The sequence below is a fragment of the Vitis vinifera genome, chromosome 11, assembly GCF_030704535.1.
Source record: "Vitis vinifera cultivar Pinot Noir 40024 chromosome 11, ASM3070453v1".
Taxonomy (NCBI): domain Eukaryota; kingdom Viridiplantae; phylum Streptophyta; class Magnoliopsida; order Vitales; family Vitaceae; genus Vitis; species Vitis vinifera.
Window position 1 is genome coordinate 7,526,366 of NC_081815.1, and position 24,054 is coordinate 7,550,419.

Genomic DNA, 24,054 nt, shown 5'->3' on the forward strand with positions numbered 1-24,054 from the left:
TTTTTTTGTTCCTTTTTCTTAGGAATGGATCCATCTATGGGAAAAGGGAGTCACATTTTATGATCAAAAAGAAAAAGAAATGATGGAAAAGACTGAAAAAAAAAACACAAAAAGGAAAAAGTGGCACTGCCCACCATTGAAAACCATCATAAAAAGAGAAGGTTACTATCATAAAAAGAAGGGAAGAAGACTGAGATCAGCTTTCCATGTGTGACAACCATCTCACTATTTCTATTTTATTATTGTCATTACACTTACAATATAATATGATAACTTTTAAGCCAACCAACAGGGGGGCATTGGGCAAAGATATTACATTTCAAAGGAGTTGAGATTGGCACACTTCCTTAACAACAAAGTAGCTCTTTCAGCTAAAAGTCCTCAAACATGACGTATAGCAGCAGGGTAACAAGTCAAGCTTGCTCACCCATTTAGGTACGCTTCATTTCTTTATATCACTTACTTTCTTCCTCTTCCCCCGATCATATTCTTCATCCCTGTAAGAGTTGAAAAGTTCATACCCCAGATCACCACACATACAGAAGAAGAAAGAGAATAAAAGAGTAATCATGCTGATCATCTAGAACTGGCAATGGAGTCTCAGCTTAAACCCATTTATCACACAGGATGAAGAACCCGTGTGGATCCAGCTAAAACAGTTTGAGTTACAAACACAGCTGAAAAGAAATTTGAAATCATAAACAAAAACCCACAACGTTAACCTGAAGTTTTTTTCCCTCCCTTTCACCTAAAAATTTCAGACCCAGACTCAATATTTCATGCATTAACTCTTATCATCTTTCAAGCTACCAATGCAAGAAGGCACCTCAGCTATCATCAGTCATCACAACAGTTTCCACATTCTAATAGACTCTTCACCAACAGAATAAGTAATAATATTCAACTCACCATTCATCTGGTTCATAACCAGTGATTGCACCCTCCACGCTTCTTGATTCCATAACCTGGGTTGAAGGCCATTCTATATCATCCCACCGAGCAACTGCAATCAACAATACAAGGCCAAAAACATCATTCACGAAACCAAGTCGCTTAAGGGTTATGATGAACACGCATTTCAAAGAAATTTCCCTAGCAAATATGTATTAATTTGGACCAGTTTCAAATATTTGGGATTTCTTGGTGGGAGAATAACATGAAGAAGATGGTAAAACCAATATTGGAGGAGAGGGAGGGGGGAAGAGAAGATGTCCTGTGTGAGTTTTTGTTTGGGATGGATATTAATATCACAAACCCTTCAGCACACAATACCTCTTAACGTCACTTTGCACAAATGGATGGATTTTTAATGCCAATAGGAATGCAACACTTGACGGGTCTCATCTAGATCTGAGCAAACTTAAAGTGGCTAAAAGCAGCAATATAACCAACCAAGCAATAAAAGTTTACTTTAAAAAGAAAGGAATTTTTCTAAGTGCATCTCCTTGATTGAATGCAATGAATATAGATCTGTGGACTCGCATTTTTCACATGTGTCCCACTTGATAATGAAACTTGTTTTTTTGTAAAAAAAAATAATTAAAAAAAAAATTGGAGTTATGATTTATTTTTATTTATTTTTAAAAGGAAAAATTAAATAAAAAATAAAATTCTAAAAAATGACTCCTTTGGGATAACATATCTTTGAAAACCAAGTCTAAGTCCGGGATTAGGTTATCTATTGGGAAGGTATCATGAGGTAGCATATCTCTAAGCCCTAAAACAAGTTTCAACTAATTAAATTGAGGTAACTATGACAATTAATTTGTAAATCAGTGGATACCAAGAAGCGAAGGTGACAATAATAAAAACAAACAAGAACATAGCAATAAAATACTTGCACAAAGCATACATATCACATGGAATTAAACAAATAAGAAAGGAGAGTGTGTACCTTAAAAATGAGTCAAGGGTTTTCCCAAAATAATAAAAGTTTGGTGAACAATTAATAACATTGAATATAAACAATCATGTTAAAATTTCACATCATACGTAGTTCACTTAGTTGCACTTTAAGCTTGACTCACTTATTGGCATTTTAGCTTAATTCACTTAAATGCACTTTAGCTTAACTTACTCAGTTATGCCATAACTTAGTTCACTTAGTTGCACTTTAGCTTAACTCACTTAGTGACACCTTGGCTTAGCTCACTTAGTGACACCTTAGGAAAGCTCATTTAGTGGCATTCTACGTTTAGTTCACTTATTTTAGCTTACTTAGTTGCATTTGAGGAAATTCTTAGTTACATTTTAAGTTCAGTTGCACTTTAAATTAGTTTATCTAGGTGCATATTTAATTCATTCCATTTAGGTGCACTTTAGGTTAGTTCATCCAAATGCATTTTACGTAGATTTTTAGTTGCACTTTAGGATAGTTTCATATCACTTTGCATAGCATGTGCATGGGGCTGGAAAGATTTGAAGGAGTTCACGGCTTTGAGAGTTTGAAATTACAAGGATTTCCTTTTTGGAGGGATACACATGGCATTAGAGACCTTGCCACAGAAAGGACTCTCTTTGGTATCATTCATGGCATTTAGGATGTTCTTTTGGAAAAAGGGATTCTTGGAGATACACGGCTGCCCATAGGACTCTTGAAGATTCACACGTCATGAAGAATTTTTAAGTAAGGCAATCAAAATGGGAAGTCCACGACTTGGAGAGTCAGAGATCAAATTAGAAATTTTCGAGATTAGATAGGATCCTCTTTGACACAGTTTTGGGAGACTTGGAGGGAGAACACGATTGCCTTAGTTTTCTTTAGGAAGGTAAGAATATCTTGGAAGCAAGGAAAGGATTCTTTTTGGGAGAGATGAGGGCTGCCATGTGGGGATTTAACGCCATATTGATTTTTTAAGGAGGAAAGACTCTTAAGATCACACACGGCTGCCACATCTTGGAGGGATAAATGGATTGAAATTTTTTTGGGAGATTTGGAGAGATTGAGAGAGGGTAGACGAACTTTCCCATCATATGCTGAACAAGTTTCAGTAGAAAGGGTTACAGTTCACTTGTTGACAACTTTTCCTAAATTAGTCGTTATTAAGCAATAAATTTCATGACAAGGTTTAGGTGCAGGATCACCCTAAAGAGATCATCACGCCATTGAGTGGGGGGCGCACTTGAGAGACCTTGTTGCCACATTAAGGAGAGAGTCCACGACTTGGAGATGGAAAGTTCTTAGACCCCACATTGAGAGGGGAGAAGGGGAGTTTCACCCCAAAGGAATTTTTTGAGAGAAGATCACTCATTGGAGACTTGAAGATATTCATGCCAATGGGAAGGATTGATCACAACATTGAGTGGATAGAAGACAAGACTTTAGAAAGGTAAGATCTTGAATTAAAAAGTGACATCTTGAGAAGGAAAGAGGGCATCTTGAGAGGCAAAAGGTGAAATCTTGAAGGATTAGAGGCGTGGTATAGCAAGATTCATATTTTTCAAAGTTTGAGGTATGTTCTCTTTTAATCTTCGGCATATATAGTGCTAATGATTATCTCTCCATTCCTTTTTTTTTTTTCCTTTCATATTGCTTAGGCATTGGAATTCTCTTTGTTTGGAGTAGATAATGAAGATCATTTTGATTGTTGATTGATGTCTATTAGAATTAAAATTATGATTATTTTATTTGGAATTTTTCTTCACTTGATTGGGACTCTTTGACAATACATGATAAGTGGCTAAGAAATTCTTTATTTGATTTTTATGATCTTTAGCCTTATTTTTGGGTTTGTTTGAGATGTTTAGATTGTTCAGCTACAACCACTTAATCTTCATACCCTACACTTTTCTAGGGTTGTTTGATATTTTATGTGTTTTAGTGTCTTTAAAATTGTTTTTTTTTCCAAACTTTTTCTTAAATAAATCAATCCTCTAACTTTTCTTAAAAATTCATCTTAGGTCATTAGGGTTAAAAAAAAATCATTTTTTTTCAAAAGACATGCAACCAATTGCAATTGGTATGTATCTTTCCATTGATTTTTAAAAGAATTTCGATTTTGTAACATATGAATCAAAGTTCATGGTTCCAAACAAAATGGAATGATTCTTTACCTTGATGAACTTAGTAATGATCATATAATGTTAAGGATGCAAGAATTAAATTCGTGTATGTTAAACAGGGACTTGGTAAAGTCGCACATATATTTAATTTTTTGAGAGTCTACTACCACTGTTTGTTGTATTACTGACCACTAAATTGAAAAATTGGAATCGAATGGTTTAGGGTTTTTCTAATCTTTTTTCATACTTGCAACGTGTTCCTAACCTTTTAAACTTGTCAATCAAACTTTATTTGAGCTTAAAATCAATTTTCAATTGAGAGATGTAAATTAGTTTTTACACAAGTCTCATTCTGACTTTATTCTAGACACTCGAACTGATTTTGTAAAAATAAATTATTTCTTGATTTCCTTAATTTTGTTTGATATTTTTCTCTTGATCTATACTTTTTAAAGTTAATTTTAAGACCAAGCTTTGTTGAAAACAAATTCTTCAAATGAGAGAAAAAAAAAACTTTTTCCTACCCCTATTGCACTGACCCTACTTTATAGTCAAGGGCTGTTTGGCTTAATTTAAAAATCCTTGCCATGTAGTTTAATCTTGTTGTTATTTTTCCTGTAATATAGACATTTTGAATATCTTGTACAATTTTTTTCTTAATTTTATCATGCTTCTAGATAGGTTAATAAAATTAGTCTTTGCATGTCATAAGATTTTGCTCTGTTTCTGACCAATATACTTGTGATTAAATATGGTATAATTTAATGGTTTAGGGCTTCACAAGTCTTTATTATTTTTTTTATAGGAAACCACGCATGAATATATTGATAGAAAAAGAAGTACAAAAAGAGGATGAGGAATCCTCCTGCCAAAAGTAAAACTAAACAATACGAAAAAATAACAATACACTAGGCCATCCCATTGGAACTATTGGATCTACACATTGCTAGCCAATCAAATTGTAATACGTTAAGGGGGATGCCCTTAAAACCCGCTAAACAACAAGCCCAAAAGGACTCAAGGAAATAAATGGAATCCCAAAGATTCTCTAAATTCCTAGCTTTGTCCTCAAATATCATAGCATTTCTTTCCCGCCACACAACCTAGATTAACGCTATACATGCGTTTTGCCACAGAATTACCCCTCTCTTGGACTTGCCAAAACCTTTATAATTGATGAACATCATGTCTGAAATGTTTTTCGGAGGTACCCAATCCATCTTGGCTAGTTGAAAAAGTCTGTGCCACAACCCCAACGTCACTGAACAATGGAGGAAAAGATGATCTGTTGATTCTCCTTGCTCCATACACAACTTACATATGTCAGGGCTAAGAGCTTTGTGAGGTCTCCTCAATTGTAGCAAGTCATTGGTATTTACCTTCTTGTGTGCCACAAGTCAGACAAAGGCCTTAACTTTGAAAAGGACTTGAGATTTCCATACAAACTTAGTGGGGAAAAATGGAGATGAATCAGGCATTTGGGACAAGGCTGTAAAGAAAGACTTGACTGTAAACAATCCTGAAGACAATAAGGACCAAGATCTCGCGTTTGAAGCGGAAGTGGATAAGTTCATACAATCAAGAGAGTGCATGAGGCGTTTTAGACCTTCTATCTCAGAATCGGTTAGATTATGACGGAAATTAAAGTTCCATGAGAAAGGGCGAGTCGAACCGAGAATTGAAGATATAAGAATATTTTTATCCATTACTACTTGATATAGTCTTAGATATTGGTCTTTAAAGATTTGGTCTTCCCACCACAAATCTTCCCAAAAGCGAATTCTTTCCCCATTTCCTACGATAAACCAAGTATACTTGGAAAAATCCTGAAAGACTTGTGCAATGGCCTTCCAAGGACAGCGGTGTGACCATCTGACTACAGTATTGGCATCCCAACCATTTGAGTGTGTCTTGTATATGCTAAGAATGACCTGATGCCATAGAGTTGTACTCTCTCTAGGAAACCTCCACAACCATTTCCCTAAAAGAGCGCGATTCCTTAAAGGTATCTTCCCAATCCCCAAACCCCCTTTTACCCTCGGCTTGCACACTGCATCCCACCTAACAAGATGATCTCTTTTGCCTTCCCCAACCCCTGACCAAAGAAAGTCCCTTTGCATCCTCTCGACTTTTGCAACCACTGAAGCTGGAATCTTAAACAGAGAAAGGAAGTAGCTAGGGATATGGGAAAGGCAAGAGTGTAGGAGAGTTATCCTACCACCTAAAGATAAGTAAGCCTTTTGCCATCCGCCTAATCTCCTAGAGATTCTCTCAATCACTGGATCCCAGAATCCACAAGCAGTTGGATTCCCTTCCAAAGGAAGACCTAGATAAAGTATAGGCCAATCTGAAGCCTTGTAGTCAAGCATCAAGGCTAACCTAGAGAGATGATTCTGATCAAGGTTGATGCCAAAAAGATTACTCTTGTCTAGATTGACCTTAAGCCCAGACATTTGACCAAACACTAACAATAAACTCTTAAGAGTTTGCAGTTCTTCCTCTCTAGAGTTAGCAAAGAGGATGGTATCATCTGCAAATTGCAAATGGGACACCCTACATCTATTTTTACCTACCCTGAAGCCCTCCAGCAAACTTCTTTTCTCAGCTTTCAACAACATTCTACTCAACACATCTGCAACAATAGTGAACAGGAAATGGGATAAAGGGTCACCTTGTCTTAAACCTCTAGATGTCTTGACCCACCCTTTAGCATTACCGTTCACTAGAATAGCATAAGAGACCGATGACAGACAACCTCTCATCCAACTCCTCCATTTAGAACTAAATCCCTTCTTCTCCAACACGTGATCCAAAAAGTCCCATTTCACATGGTCATAAGCATTTTCAAAGTTTATCTTGAATACAACTCCCTCCTCCCCTGATCTCCTTTTCTCATCCACAATCTCATTAGCTATAAGAACTGCATCCAGAATTTGTCTCCCTTGAACAAAAGCACCTTGAGTGGAGTGGATGGTCTCGTGTAGTACTCCTCTTAGACGCCCTGACAAGACTTTTGCTATTACCTTATATAGACAAGTGATCGGACTGATAGGTCTAAAATCCGAAATCTTCTTTGACTGACTCTTTTTGGGCAAAAGGACTATGAAGGAGGCACTGGTGTTTTGATTAATAATCCCGCTATTGTGAAACTCTGCAAACACCCTCACTAAGTCTTCCTTGATCACATCCCAACAATCCTGAAACATTGCTATGGTGAAACCATCAGGCCCCGGCACCTTATCCCTATCTAACTGAAATATGACATTAAAGATCTCTTCTTCAGCGAAAGGGGAATCCAGCCTAGAAGCACTCTCTTCTGATATAGGAGACCAATCAATACCTTCTACTCTCCATGACTCACCAGGAGGACTCAAGTAGAGCTTTTTGAAATAAAGTAATATCTCCTCTGTGATGCTTTCTGAATTATCCAACACCAAACCTCTTTCATTCTCTAAGAATTTGATGAAATTCCTGTTTCGTCTCCTATTAGCCACTTTGTGAAACAGCTTTGAGTTACAATCCCCGTAACCCATTTTACCTTAACTTTTTGTCTCCAATGAATTTCTTCCCTCAAAATTAATTCCTCTAGCTCCCCTTTTCTTACAACTCTTTGAGCCGCAAGATCAGAAGAGAGAGCCCCTTCTTGTTCAATGGCATCAATGTTAGCTATTTCATCCAAGATGGTTTTTTTCCTTTTCTTAAGCATTCCAAAAGTATTCTTATTCCAATCTTTCAATTTTGCCTTAACAAATTGTAACTTCCTCATGAACTTGTGACCTTCCCAACCATTTCCTACAAATTCTCTCCACCAACTGCTAAAGCACTCTTTGAAACTATGATGTTGCAACCACATATTCTCGAATCTAAAAGGTATTGGGCCCCACTTGAATGGATTGGTATCCAAGACAATCGGCTAATGATCCGATGTCCATCTAGGAAGAACTTCTTGAAGGCTTTGAGGGAAGGAAAGCTCCCACTCATTTGAATAGAGAAACCAATCCAATCTCTTACATACCGATGACTCTTGCATGTTTGACCAAGTAAAAAAGGCATTCCGTAATAGGGGATCATGTAATTCGCATTCTCTTATAAAACCATCAAAATCCCTCATGCTGGAAGTGAATCCAGATTCACCCAATTTTTCTGATCTTCTCCTTATAACATTGAAGTCACCTCCCACACACCATGAAGGATAAGTAAGGCCAAAAAGGTCTAACAGCTCCACCCAAAAATCCTTCCTAATTGAGGGGTTGTTTGGCCCATAGACTGCGGACAACCACAATGGTCCGCTTCCATCCAACAAGAACTTGACTGAGACAGAAAAAGATCCTATTACCACCTTCTCACCGCTCATTTTCTTTGAGTCCCAAATGATCAAAATCCCTCCTGAAGCCCCGCACGCCGGAAGAATAGCCCACTCCTTATTCCTAACCGACCAGACACTACCTACAAACCTTCTGTCACACACCTCTCTTTTTGTTTCCTGAGACATCACTACATCCGGATTCTGAAGTCACAAAAAATCCTTAACCACCCTCCTCTTTTTCCTAGATCCCAACCCCCTTATATTCCAGCTTCTGATCTTCATAAAAACACCTCACTATCCCTATATCTCCAAACCATCGCCACCAAAGCTCAATTGGCTATGGCAATTCTATTCTTTCGTCTTGAATACACCTTAATATCCAAGGAGCTTAAGACACAAACTTTAGCCATTTTGCTAGGGGAAAGACCTTCTATTTGGAACCCACTCATCTAGGAGAATTCTAAGTCTCCCTGGCTAACTGAATCCAGAATAGGGGCCCCATGAGGCGAGCTGGGATTGGTCTTATCATACTTAAAGCTCTCAGACAACAGATTCAATCTAGCCACCTGGGACACCGCTTCAACATGGTTAGGATTGCCAACATACCTAAGATGATAATCCCCAACGACATTTTTTTTTTAACAAATTTCAGTTAACACTCGGTTTTTCGGAGGAAACTGGGAATGAGAGGCTGAAATGGAGAGATTGGGAACAGAAGGACTCTGGTATGGAGGAGCCATACCAGAGAAGGGAGAATGTAAAGGCAGAGAAGATTGGTGAGAAGATACCTGGAAAATTTCCACTTCCGTCATTCCACAGTACCCCTCAAAGATAAGCCCTTTTTCTCTGTTTGCGGGATAAGGATGATCCGAGACTGAAGATCCACTATGAGAACAACCCACAAAGCCCTTAACACCTGCTCTGTCTTTTCCTATAGCAATATTGCGCGTTTTCTCCTTCTCTTTTGACATAAAAGGAGCCCTAAGAATATTCCTTTGTTCCACGATTTCCTTCGTTGGCGTCATTCCTTCCTCGGAACACCCTTGAACCAACTGTGTTCCCGCTTCGGAGGTGTCTTCCAATGGAAGAGTATCGCTACCTGTCGGCGATCTCTCAGTCGTGAGTGGCTCTCTTCGGCTTCGATCCCCTTGTCGGCATGCAGAGCTTGAAGGAAGTAAAACATTCCACAACATCTTTGAACCGCACTTCACCGCGAAGCCCCTTTGTTGATTTTCAGATTCCTCGTAGCCTACCTTCGCCTTCCCCTTTGCAGAATGAGTAGCTCTGTGTGATGGGCCCTTCGAAAATTTGTCTTGCTTGCCTCCCATCTCTTGGCCCAGCGACTGAATCGGGCCTTTCCCAAGGACTTCCCTCTTCCAGCCCACATCAGTTTCAGACTGTGGGCTGGGCTTACTAAAAGAATGGGCCTTTGTCTTGGAGGCCCAAATCTCATCCACGAGATTTGACCGGGCTTTGACCCTACCAGCCTGCCCTGGCCTAGCACCACCTGCTCTCTGGCTTTTTGAATTTGAACTGAAAGACGTTGGAGGCCAGTTGTTTCCCACTGTCATCCTATTCATTCCACGTGTCCTCCCGAGAGCATTCTCAGCCTTTTAACCACCTCTCCACTCCATTGTTCTGCCAACTGCCCCAGCCGAGGACCCCTTTCCAGCCGTTGATCTATCTTCCTCTTCCCTCTTTCTGCCAACTGTCCCCATGTGAGCCTCAGCCAAATGCCGAGTTGACTCACCCATCTCTCTAACCTGCATGCCGTCTTCCTTCCCAGCCACTGCAACTGAGACTGTGAAATCCCATCCCCCATCTAACACCTCAATCAAAGCGGGAAGCACCGATCTTTCTTTCATAACAACTCTCACCCTAGCTTTGCTTAGATAAAAAAAATTCAGCGTTCACCAATCTATCTCTGTCACCATCCCCCACTGCTCCATAATTTTCTTCAAGTGAACCTCAGTCCATAAATGGAATGGTAAACCCCTTAAATCTATCAAACCTTCCTTGAATTTCTCCTCTATTTCTGAATTTTCCTTTGGCGACCATCTTCTCAACAAGACTGTAATTCCTCCTTTAATCCTGATGAACCTTGACTCGTGTAGTGATACAGCTTCCTCTAAGGTTTCTTCAAAAAACAATCCTTTTCCTCCGGCGAAAGGGACGACTGTCACCACGCCTTTGTGCCCTAGCCCGGCCAACCTCAGCCCAGTTAACAGAACCAACATGACATTCGCACACCACGACCCTCGCCCATCTCCCTACTGAAACAAGGTCGCCTCTCCTTGATCTTTCTTCTTTGACTACATTCGCGAAGGACTGTTGCAAAGGACTCGCGAATTTGTGCAAGATCCTTCCTTCCCTGCTCTGCCTTCCCTTTTCGTCAAAACCCGAGGAGGGGACCACCAACATTGAATACAACGCATCCTTTAAAAGTTTCCATCCCCTGCCATTGTCCCCCTCAGGTATTACCAGAAAGGTTGACTTCCTTTTGGAGGCGAACTCTAATAATCTTATTAACCTGCCATGAACATTGAAGCAAACCTCCAATAGATGAACTCTAGTATTTTCTCTAAATTTTCTATTGAAACCCATAAAAATCTTCATCTCAATGGCCTTTGTCAATTGTTTTATCAACCAACTAGCCTCTTCCTTCTCAAAGCCTAAGACGAAAACAGAGCCTTTACTGTGCTCTGTTAGTGAACACCATCTTCCTCCGACCTCTCCCTCGAAACTAACCCAAAAGGTCTTCCTCTCCATTGAGACCTTCAAGGTCCTTCCCATGATCTCTTGCACGCTTTTGACTCTATTATGGTGGGTGTATTCTGATGCCATCTGGGCAAGGATCTTTTTAACTTCACAAGTCTTTATTGGATATACACAAATCTAACTTATGCATCTTTAAGCTCATATAATCATTAGTACATTCATCAAGGCAAAGAATCATTCTATTTTGTTTGGAACCATGAACTTGGATTCATGTATATAAAATCAAAATTCATTTAAAAATCAATACAAAAATGCATACCGATTGAAATTGTTTGCATATCTTTTGAAAAAAATGATTTTTTTAACCCTAATGAGCTAAGATGAAGTTTTAAGAAAATTTAGAGGATTAATCTATTTAGGAAAATGTTTGAAAAAGAAAAAAAACAATTTTAAAGATATTACTAAACCACAAAATATCAAACACAAATAACCCTAGAAAAGTTTAATGTATGAAGATGATTAAGTGGCTTTAGGTGAACAATTTAAACATCCCAAACAAAAACAAGCAACCCAAAAATAAGACCAAAGACAATAAAAAAACAAATAGAAAATTTCTTGGTCACTTATCATGTGTTGTCAAAGGGCCTCAATCAAGCGAGAATAACTCCAAAACAAACAATCCTAATCCCAATTCTAATAGACATCAATCAATATAAGATCAATCAACCATTCATCAACTTTTCATCAATATGTCATCAACAATATCCAATTAACAACAATCAAAGTGACTTTCATTATCCACCTCAAACAAAGATAATTCTGTACTTAAGCATAATGGGAGGAAAAGAAATAGATGAAGAGATAATCATAATCAAGATATTCAAGAAAATAAAAAGAACATACCTCCTCTTAAAAAAGATGCAAACTTGCTCCTTTCTTGTTTCCCAACGCTGAGTCTCACCTTCTTAATCTTCAAGACTTCAATTGTTCCTTTCAAGACTTCACCTTTCTTCTCAATTTTGTGGTAGCCATGCCCGTTCCTCAAGGCTAATCCTGCACTTGAACCTTGTCACGAAATTTACTCCTTGATAATGATTGATTTAGAAAAAGTTGTCAACAGATGTAAGTGTAACCCTTTTTGTTAGCTTTCTGTAGCTTCAAGAATCCACTTATTTGCATATTTGTAGTGAAAGTTATGCTCAAAATACTTAAGTTTGTTTAGTATATGACAAGAAAGCTCTCCTACTCTCTAATCCATGAATCAAAGAGTCCTACCCTCTCTAAATCTCCAATTTGTGAGTCTTGCTTATCTCCTCTCCATGCCGTGTGAATCTCCCCTAAAATCTATGGCAGCCATGCCTCTTCCCAAAAGGAGTCTTCCTAAAAAATCTCTAACTTCCTCAAATCTTCTTACTTTCCTAAAAAAACAATGGAGTCATGTTCTGCCAGCAAGTCTCCCAAAATCATGTCAAAGAAGATCCTACCTAATCTCTAAAGTTTCCAATCTGATCTCCAACTCTCCAAGTCTATCTAAAATTTCAATGTCAACCATGCATATCACTTTCCAAAGAGAGTCTTTCCTTATCCAAAGTTTCCAATGTTGTAAACAATTTTTTAAAAACTTCCCATTTTGATTACCTTCCTTCCTGAATTTCCAAGAGTTCTATGGGCAGCCATGTATCTCCAAGAATCCCTTCTCCAAAAGAACATCCTAAATGCTGTGAATGATGCCAAAGAGAGTTCTTTCTATGGAAAAGTCTCCAGTGCCCTGTGTATCCCTCCAAAAAAGAATACTAGCAATCTCAAACTCCCAAAGCCGTGTACTCCTTCAAATCCTCCCAAATAACCCCATGCATATGTCATGCAAAGTGATATGAAACTATCCTAAAGTACAACTAAAAATCTACCTAAAATGCATCTAGATGAACTAACCTAAAATGCACCTAAATGAAATGAATTAAATATGCATCGAAATGAACTAACTTAAAGTGCAACTAAAAATCTTCCTAAAATGCATCTAGATGAACTAACCTAAATTGCACCTAAACTAAAGTGCAACTAAGAATCTTCCTAAAATGTATCTAGATGAACTAACTTAAAGTGCATCTAAACTAAAGTGCAACTTTGTGAGCTAAGCTAGAGTGCAACTAAGCAAGATAAACTTAAAATGCAACTAAACGAACTAAGGTAAAGTGTAACTAAGTGAACTAAGTAAGTTAAACTAAGATGCAACTAAGTGAACTAAGTTAAAGTGTCACCAAGTGAACTAAGCTGAAGTAAACTAAGTGGACTAAACTAAAATGTCACTAAGTGAGTTAAGTTAAACTGCAACTAAGTGAAATAAGCATAGTTTTAAAAGGTGCGCTCACACCACTCCCTAGTTATAGAGCCTTGCTTGCCAAGATATGCGCCTTACTAAAAAGGCACGCCTTGTTGGCTTTACTCTTCCTTTTTAAACACTTTTATTCTTGAAATTTCTAATTATATATTGAAATTTATATAATTTCATTACTTTTTTATTGAATGCTTCTTTTAAACGTTTCAAATTTAAAATTTTTTATTGATCAGATTAGATTTTAAATCATATTTTACAAAATTGATGTGTATCCTAGGTTGCATTTCACTTCACTCAAACACACACCTTGTGTTGCACCTTATGCTTAAGCTATAGGAGACTTTTGCACATTAGGCATGACTTGTGCCTTTTAAAACTATGGAAATAAATTAAGGTGCCACTAAGTGAGCTGAATCTAAGGTATCCCTAAGTGAACTGAGCTAAGGTGCCCTTAAGTGAGCTGAACCTAAGGTGCCAGTTAATGAACTAAGCTAAGAGTGCAACTAAGGTCACATCTAGGATCCATAAAAAAAAATCCTTCGATGATGAATCTTTCAAGGTGGCTAAAAAAAAAAAGTACCAAATGAATGACAATGAACCACCATGGGACTGTTATAAAGCAACAAGAAGTGACGGAGAACACATAGGATAACATGTGCTACTAGGACAAAATGGAGGGTCTACAAGATCCCAGAAGCTATTTGCCCATAGATGTACCATGTGAATGGATCAGAAATAGAGCTGCTTATGCAAGGTTAAAACGAATTCATGAAGTTGATAATACAAATAATATATGAACAAATAAGAACTGTCCAGGGTCTAGATGACCACTTACCATTTGTCTCGTCTAGACCTCTGGTAAGCATACTCATTAGTCCATTCTGCATACTCCTGACCAATTCTGTCTTTGAACTCCACATCCTTCACGGCAGTTCTTTTATCTCCCTTTTTGGTACCATGCTTAACCCTTTTTCCCCAAGGATTAGTTGGACCCACAGAAATTGTCTGGGTTTTATCAAATGTGGATGGGCCCTGAACAATAGATAAACAACCTGCTTCCAGTAAGTGTTCTTCAGTGAGATTCTTGATGTCAGAAGTGTGCCGTTTGCTCTAGTGCTTCTTCTTCTTTCGCAAGCTCAAGGATGCTTGGAAGAGAGTGTTTGAAACAAGATGCATGCTTCTCATCCAACACTTGACATGCTTCTTTTTTAATTTTCTGTGAGGCTTGCAATCAAGAGTTTTCATGTGAATAGATCTATTCACAATGCTTGACGGGCTTGAAAATTCTATCAACTTGGTTGATAATTTTTAGCCACCATCATCAGCCTTTTCAATAAGTGAATCACCAGCAGCACTCCCTTTGGGTATAACTTCCAACCTGCAATGAAGGAAAATGTCAATGCTTGACCAAACAATTAATTTGACTTTAAGGTAGTCAATAAATAAAATAACTAACTGAAAATTTTCACCACTTGGACCATTTGGCAACTTAACAGGTTCTATTTTCTCCAATGTTCCATCTGCATTTGAAATAATACCAACCTACATAAAAATGGTTTCATGGGTCAAGAATGAGGTGCAAAATCCACAATAGCATATATACATATACTGCAATGGTTATGGAATTTCCAATTACCTTTGGAGAGGTCTTCTCTGAGTCAGGCTTATCAGCAGCAGAATTTGGGAAATGATGCAGTTCGCTTGTATGACATCTAAGACGCCCTGATATTTCTTAGAAATTTAATCCTCACTGCACCCATTAAATTTGGCACCAGTTGATGCTGCAACAGCACTGTCAAGATTAGAGATACTACTTCCCTTAACAGATGGAGCTGATGGTGGCATGGATTTCTCCAGAGTAGGGTTCAGAGTGGGAAGCCCCATCACCCAGTGTTTTGATAATGCTACATTGGGTGAAGGTTCAGACATGGGACCATTTGTCAATGCCAAGCAGTCAGATGAGAACCTGCTACTTTTTGGAGCTGACGCTTCTCTTGATAGAATCTCCTTTGGCAAGCCAACATTTGATACATCATTTTGAGTTACAGCAGCAGAAGCATCAGCAGCACTTAAACTTTTCCCAAGTGGTCCACTTTGAATGGTTTCCTATAGATCTTGACTTACACTGGAACATGTTTTCTTTGCTATGGAACTTGCAACCAAGTTCTGTTTCTGAACATAAAACAACATGTAGGCCTTCTGATCCAAAACAGTTCTCTCACTAACCTGGACAACCTGTATGCCAAATTAGGGTAAAATCATAAGGAAGTCATCCCCCTACGTAAAAAACTGAAGGTGCACACATATTAGGAGGTGTCCAAACAGCAGATGGAACCCTGAATCAATTTTTTTTTGCTGTATCCAACATTTCAAGGCATAAGCACACTCCAGAATGGAGTCACCAATAGATGAAGACATGAAATATGGGGCCTTCACCAATAGATAATTCATGTGTGAAAGGATATGTTTAAAACTGAAGGGGAACTTAAAAGTTGCAATACTGAACTCCAAGGGGAAGCCTAAATTATGTTGGATATTACAAGACATGATATATATATATATATATATATATATATTTGATAGGTAAATTTTTGTCCCCATCAAGACTTGAACCTGGACCCTCCAACAAACCATCCCCTTTTATCACTTAAGCCAGACCTCAAGGGGCTAGGTAGTTAAGCTCATATTTAAATAACATTTTTTGAAATCACAAAAAGATCATACCATAAAATGACACATTCGTTTCAAATGGAATGATATCATCTGTGCACAGTGTACAAACATACTCCCAGAATACCATGAATATGGACTCAAAAAAGTTATGTTGCTTCCTACCCGACTGTCATCGAGGGAGTACCACATGCCAGTAGAAGTGCGAACAAAGCAGTGATAGTCACCGGAATGGGTGCTCCAACTGGCATGGACTAAAACCCTCTCCATAACGAGTAAACTTCATATTTTCTTCCTGTCCAGCAAAGAAAATTAACCATAAATAAAAATACAACAGCACAAGCTACAAGTTACCACTGGGAACATACAGAAATATCAGAATAGCAAACAAAACAACAAATTCAGTGCATGAGGAGAACAAAAAGTTCTCATTAGATGGTAACACCTGAGAGGTCCATGAAGCATACAGGACACATGCAGTTAGATAAAATCTGTCTATATATATGACATATGGAAGGTAAAAATTAATGTTATATCGGTACTACCTAACAATTTGGTATGGAAAATTTTGATACAATTCATAAGCCTGATAAACTGCAAGAAATCTTTTGGAAACATTTAACTTTACTTCAGCCATCAGTGATAACACACCGTCAGGCACATGAAGGGTGCTACATGAGATTCGGCAAACCAAAACCCAGAGCACCAAGTACTTGCCACATGTGCCACTTTTCCATAGTGTACCTAACTCATCATTAATACAATGGTACCTCGACTTTGACCAAACTTTCCAACTGCAATTGAACTGTTACATAGAAATGTTTTTGCAAAATGGGTGTAAAACAGTTTCTTCATTGGGAACAGATGAAATAATGAAGAGAAAAACGTCATGGACACCTGTGGAAAAATTTTAAGAAAGGCATAGAGAAGTGCCCCCCAGTGAATTTATTTACAAGTAAAATTAATTTTTTGATGCACTTCTCTTATTATTTGCAATCTGCTTAGCTGAACTATTTCAGCCCATTTTTTCCTTCATCATTTGCATTTCTTTCAATTTCCAGCATTCTGCAATAATTTCTTTCAAGGGGGCATCCTGTTTCTACATCATGAATTGTTTTTCACACTCACTTTCCTCTAGGGAAACAATTATTAGTAAAAATTAGATTGAAACTGTGGATCAAGTGTAACATGTGAAAGTTGACCAAGTTTCGAAAATATAATTTAGAAAAAATAGAGATAAAGCACGGCTACAAAATACTGACCGGCTAAACTCAGGTTCAAAGTGACAGAAACAGAATCACAAATTAGATAAATAACAAAATGATAAATACCACAAAATATAATTTAGAAAAAGTAGAGCAGTGGGCCAAATTACTAACAGAATCTTCGTAAAGATAATCAAGAACTTGTTTACTCAACCCAGATTATCTTGGTTAAGGGGTTGCAACAACAAATAGAGAAATCATCCAAAAGAAAAGGACAGCATGAAAAATACATGATACTTCACAAATAATACATGACACAGTGCATTTTTCATGTAAATGATATAACCAACACATATTGCATCTTGAGTGTATCTATACATTTTTCATAGGAAAACAAGAATAGCATAACTTAAAAGATGAAAAGAAAATAAGCACACTGCATAACGCTTAATAAACTCTCACCTCCTGCACCGATGAGTAAAATAAGGTAAAGAAAGTCGTCCACCCTTCAAGAAGGCTTTCAACCACCCACATAAGGATTTCAGGAAAAAAATGTTCCTGCTTCAGGTTCAATAGCTTCATTCATTTAAAAATCCTTCAGTTCCACATTCCTTCCATTAGCACAAAAGGATTTTTGGGCTTACAGAGGACCATCAACAAGGACAGGGTGTTGAGATTTATCAGAGTCCCACCAAACACCCCCTCAAAGATTCAATCCTCTTTAGTGTGGCTAGGATGTCCAACAAGATCTTCAGGGAAGCTGCATTGACACAGATTTTCCCAACTAAGTTGTCACAAACCCAATCTTCACCTCATGCCTAGGAACAGTACCTTGACCCAACACTGTTTCCAAATGATTCATGGAAACCCAGGTTTGAGGCCTTAACATCTATGACAGCCCACCCAGACAAATCAAAATCTTTCCCAGAGTAATGAAGAGACATCTTGCATCCTTGGAAAACACAGAGAGCAGCAGGATCCTACCAGCCAAATTCTTTTTCACCTCCAAAGAAATCCTTCTCTGTGTCCACATACAGCACTTGTCCAAACATTTTAATAACCAACCCAACCCTTAATTTCTCTTGTTGATCCACCTCAAATACCCTTTCTGTCTTTCAACAATCACCCCGACAACACAACTCTTCACTTCTTCCACTTCAAGCAAAAAAAATTTGGTCTCAACCTGAACAAAACCTTCTCTATCCTGTGTCCACTTCAAAAAGTATGATACACGATTTGTGCAATATGAACACATTTGACTATATTTGATAGTTTTAAGAAAATTCAAATTTTTATCATTTAACAAGAACATCACAATAATATATGGACGTCAAATGGGAAGGAACATAGAGAATGACCCTACATGGAATTTTAGTAAGGCAAAGAAGAAAGATTGAAGCTCTAAATGTATTTACTGTTCCAACCAATATGAGGAGGCATCAATTGATAGTTGTTAAAAACCAATTTTCCTAAAAGGCTAAACTTGTAAGATTTTGACTCATAATGTATATCAAGCACTCCAATAACCTCCACAAATAGCCTCTTTTTGGGGTTACATGCGGGCTTAATAAAGTGGGGAAATAGACATGAAATGAGATTCGAACACATAACTAACGTTTTTAGAACCAGATCGATCATTGAACAGAAAAACTTACCAATTCACGATTCACTGGTTGGCCCAATGGTTCAACCATAATCAAACCGATGATGACATAATTGAATAATTTATATATTATACAAAACTAAAAATAATTATAAGCAATTAAAAATATATATATATAATTAATTTTTTTTAATAATATTTCATTTTTATATTTGATATATCAAATGAAATCATAAAAATAAATATATTAATATTTTAAATTTATTAAATAGAACATGTATAATATTTAAATATGTTTAAGATGAAAGGAAAATTATAATATTTAATTTTATCTTCATGTCTTTGTATTTTATTATTTTAAAATTATTATATTAATTATTTATATTATTTTCATAATTATTATCATAAAAATAAACATGAATGTAAATATTTACATTTGTCCAAAGGTTTTATATGACAAAAATTTCAAAAAAAACATTAATCTTGCTATATATTTAATTTTACAGCATTAATATACAAAGATAACATATAGCTGAACAGTCTAACACTTACTTTTACAGCTGGAGATCAGTGGATCAAATCCATGGTTGTCAGGGCTGTAAGCGCTCTTAGGCTTCCACAAGAAGTGGGAGTCTATAGCAATTTTGAGCTTGACCAATTCTTAGGGAACCAAACAGTTTGTTTAGTTCAACTATCCAACCATCAACTCAAGCGATTCAATACTGGTGCAACAATAAAACAGTTCCCTTAGCAAACCGGACTGGAGAGGTTGCCAATCAACAATCCGACCAATTGGACCGATGGTATGCTCCGTTTTTTAAAACATTGGAGAATTGTTTTCAAAAACATTTCCCAAATAGAGCCTTGGGCTCTCATTCCCAATTAAGCACCAACCATGCATGTAGACATCTGAAAAGGCCACACATAAAGAGAGGAGGAGAGCAAACCAACCATCATAGATTTTGAATTTGTTTCTAAAATAGACCAAGCAGGGAAGTCCCCTAATCCTAATCACATAGATAGACATGGAACAGATCAAATTGAGAAAGCCCCAAATGACAACCATGGGTTGGATATTGGCTCAAGTTCCACTCACTAATAGTCCTTCCAAGCAGTTAATTAGCTTAATGACCTAGGGACTACATCAAACTTTGAGCACATTACTATGTCTGTCCAAGCTCAATCAATTGTAGGCATCAATCATGCAAGAACAATTGAAACCTTTTAAATACGATAAATTCAAAATTTCATTTACTTTGATGGAATTTAGATAAATCTTAAAATCCTAAAGTTTTTTACAGGAAGAGTAGAACAAGGGCCCATTATAAATTTTAAATTCTTTATTCAATCCTCCTCTCCGTCGTGCACTTAAAAGAACAATTCTGGAACACGTTAATCTAAGAAACCTCAGATGTTTAGAGCATGCATAGACAGAGTTGGGCACGTTCAAGCACAATTCTATCTATGCATATATGGGACTTAGGAAATATGGACTTACCATATTCTATTGTATGTACTAGTATATACTTTATACATAGCATAACACTTAGAATAATTCCTAATGAGGACACTTAAAAACAAATTGAAGCCTAATACAAAATCTTTAAATAAGGCTTGAAGATAGAGAAAGAAAACAACAAAACAGATGGAATATAAACATCTTACCAATCCATTTCATGATTATCAAGTAATTATAATAAAGAATATAACACCTAAAACTGTTATTGTAGACCCCATAAAATGAATCTTCTTAATGAACACAATGTTTAAATCCAATTAGACAACAAGTTAATAATGACTAAAACAACAAATGTATCATTTCAAACAAGACTGGCTCTAAAGCTCAAATGGACATCTTGATTGCCAAAAATGGGACATATTAAGACCAAAATAGCATTCAAATCAATTAGCGGAGGGATTCTTAAATCTAAGTTAATTTTAGGGATTGGGTTCTTCTTACCCTTTTTATAGGCTAACCATAGTTGTTAACTAGTAAAACATATCGTGTATCATTTTTCTATTTTTCCGTATTATGAATCAGACCATATCATGTATTGCAAGTTTAAAAAAAAAAAAAAATTACGTACACATGTACATATATATTGGAAGCATGAAGTAGAGAATAAAATTTCATGAAAAATAGTAGGACTTAAAGAGTTAAAACTATGTTATACCATATCAAAAATCAAATACTAAAATTTTGAAAAATTCAATTTAAAAATACATGAGTTTAATATGTAAGTTTATCATAAAATTCACAAAAATAAACTTCCTGAATTTTTAGATACAATTTTTTTTTTTTTTTTAAATTCTAGTTAGGGATACATACTTATATGTGTTGTGGATATATAAGATCTTGTTTGGTAACTATTTCTTAAAACAATTTTTTATCCTCCACAACCAAAAAAAAAAAAAAAATGCGTTGGCAATTAGAAAACAAAAAACAAGGTACTTTTAAATAACATCTTTTAGTTGTTTTTAGTTGTTTTCATTTGTTTCTTGAGAGTTGTTTTAAAAAAATATTCAAACAAATATGGAGAATGATTAAAACTAAAGCACTACATATAAAAGTTATTTTTAAAACATATTTAAAAACGTAGAAGACAGGTTTAAAACGTTTCAAATTATCAAATAGTCTTTTATTTTACAAAACATCACTAATGGTTTTCAAAAACTATTTTTTAGAATTGTTTTGGAAAACACTTCTCAAACAAAGCCTATGTCTTTATGTGTTATCTACAAAGTTCTAACTTTGCATGTTTGTTAGTATTTTTTCTCCATTGAAGAACTTCTTTTGTTTCCCAAAAAAAAAAAAAAAAACCTAATATATTAAGTAAAAGTTTTTAATCATGAAGTACAATTATTTTCAGAGTCAATATTTAAATCATTCAAACAAAAATACCTCAATATTCATTGTAAAAACAAATTTACCGAACTTCCAACATAGTCTTTGACAATAAGAATGTAATTTTTCATATAGGATTATTTTACCTTTTTCTCCCTTTTATGATCAATTTCTAACTTTACTATACATTTTAAATAATTAATAAAATAATCCTTTTAATAAAAAAATATTGATTTTATTTTTAAAAAATTATGAAAAATATTTGAAGATGTATGTATCATTATATAGCGTATCATATTGTGTATCGTATATGTATTATAAGATAGGCTTAAGATAAGATATGGATTGCAAAATGTATGAATTTCCATTCAAAATGAATCGTATCATTGTATCATATTGTGTATCATAAGTTTTTAAATTTTAACAACTATGAAGCCAACAAGGATCAAGTTCTTCTTACTTGCACTAGGTTCAGATTGCAATGACCTTGTTGTCATCCTGCTAAAGGAATTTTCTCAAGGAAATATAGAAGAAATGCAGTAATTTACTTTACAGAGTAGTGATATTTTCTTTCACATCACATAATAGAAAATTTATAGTTACAAATTACTTACACAAAAAACCCAACACATATAAGTTTATTTTGAATGCACACAAATGTGTGTGTGTGTGTGTGTGTGTGTGAGAGAGAGAGAGAGAGAGAGACTTACAAGCATTTTGATGCTTTCTGCTTTGCAAACATGCTGCTAAAGGCTCTGTATAAGTAAGGCATTGCAATAATGAATTAAGAAAACAGGTATTACCCAGATTTTCCAAACCAGCACCCTGTAAAATTATTTATGCCACTAACATTGATAAGCTATTGGATAATTCCATGGTACCAAGTGCAACATAATTGAATAAAGACACCAAATTCAACAAAATAACTAAGTCCCAAATAAATTTGAACTGAAGACCACCAACTTAACAGAAATCATACAACAAAAAGAAAACATTAATCCAAGGAGGAAATGAACTGTAAAGAAGTTGATCAAAAGCAAAAACACAACAAAATATTCAATAGTTAGAAACAAATTCAAATGGAACAAAATTTACTCAATGGCAGAGCACATGCCAACAAGAAAACTATTACTGTCAATCGATAGCTTCAGAAAACGACATTTAACTGAAATGTGAGAAGTAATACATAAAGCCACTGACTGAAGAAACAAGCTTGTTCATTGTTTTTCCAAAATAGTATAGAAAGCTTATCTTTCTTATGGTTGATCACTCAAAGACATCCAGTAATAGAGTGAACAAAATCATAGCCACCTAATAAAATATTTTCACAAATGGTTGAAACTTGAAAGAAGAAGACATAGTGAACAGTAGAGCATATACCAAAAGAAAACAACTTGAGCAAAATCAAACTCAACAAAATATTAAAAACCCAGAAGAATTATCGAAGACGTTTGAAACAAACTCAAATTGAAGAACGATCCCTATGAAGTACACCATATACAGAAAGGGAGATGAAAAAAAATTCAATCCAAACCTCCCAAACTTCTGAAACTAAACAACACCTATCTGAAAAGAACATACAGACAAGAAACCCCATAGTAGAAAACATCGCAAACCGGAAACGATTTCCAAAAACACACAAAAGCAGCTTACAATTCTTCTAAATGTGATCCCAATCCCGAGCTCCGGATCCAACCCGTTCTCCACATGATCAGACCCATCTTGCTTCTTCCCACTCGAAGCCGCTGGACCAGTACGGTGCCCGGGTCGCTTCGCATTTGTGGTGGGGTTCAGAGTCTCAAGTCGAAAACCTCCGTCTCCGTTAGTGAAGCCAGAGAAAGGCTTTCTTGCGAGATGAAACTCGATTCTTCTATGGAACAAGGACCTAGTTGAAGATGGGTCCGGCGAAGCCGTGGGACCATTTTCCTGAATATTGGCTTCTGGGCTGGAGATCAACGCTTCCGCCCTGAACCCTCTGTAATTGAATCAATAGAGCTCCGAGATTCGGCCTTTCTATTCTCCCCAGACTCTTTCTCCATCTTTTGCATGCGCTTGGTGTTTCGGCTTCTGCCAAATAGAGAAAAAAAAAAGAATAAGGGCATGTTTGGTTGCTGTTTTTAAAAGCTGTTGTGGAAAAAACAGTTGTACATTTTTTAGTGATTTTAGAAACAAAATAGCGTTTGCCAAAAACAGTTTTTGGTTTTTTTTTGGTTATAAAAAAACATGTTTTGTTGAGTTAATAAAAATGCTTTTTAAGATAAGTAAATAAAAAAGAAAGTTGTTTTTTTTTAACTACTCTTTATGAAGAGAGCTTTAAATAAAGAAAAAAATTAATAAAGATAATAATAAGAGGATGATGGATTTGAATGA

The 24,054-nt window shown here is 36.2% G+C and overlaps 1 protein-coding gene across 10 annotated transcripts; it reads right to left on the bottom strand.

Annotated features, from left to right (window-relative positions):
- Positions 1 to 151: 151 nt before the first annotated feature.
- LOC109122241 (uncharacterized) lies at positions 152 to 23,815 on the bottom strand. 10 transcript variants are annotated; one of them, XR_009466906.1, is made up of 9 exons: positions 23,338 to 23,815; positions 22,395 to 22,509; positions 16,086 to 16,326; positions 14,998 to 15,596; positions 14,831 to 14,903; positions 14,197 to 14,739; positions 11,930 to 12,079; positions 910 to 1,003; positions 152 to 497 (listed from the first exon to the last, which is right to left on the bottom strand). XR_009466906.1 is itself a non-coding variant. In XM_059740716.1 (8 exons), exons 5-8 carry the CDS (start codon positions 14,279 to 14,281, stop codon positions 443 to 445), a joined length of 384 nt encoding a protein of 127 aa, XP_059596699.1. In that variant the 5' UTR covers positions 14,282 to 14,739; positions 14,831 to 14,903; positions 14,998 to 15,596; positions 22,395 to 22,509; positions 23,338 to 23,772; the 3' UTR covers positions 152 to 442. The 10 variants fall into 10 exon arrangements, 3 of the variants coding, with proteins under 3 accessions (XP_059596699.1, XP_059596698.1, XP_059596700.1); XR_009466908.1 differs by having other exon boundaries at positions 16,197 to 16,326; positions 22,395 to 22,439; positions 23,338 to 23,778; XR_009466909.1 differs by having other exon boundaries at positions 14,856 to 14,903; positions 16,197 to 16,326; positions 23,338 to 23,778.
- Positions 23,816 to 24,054: the final 239 nt, after the last annotated feature.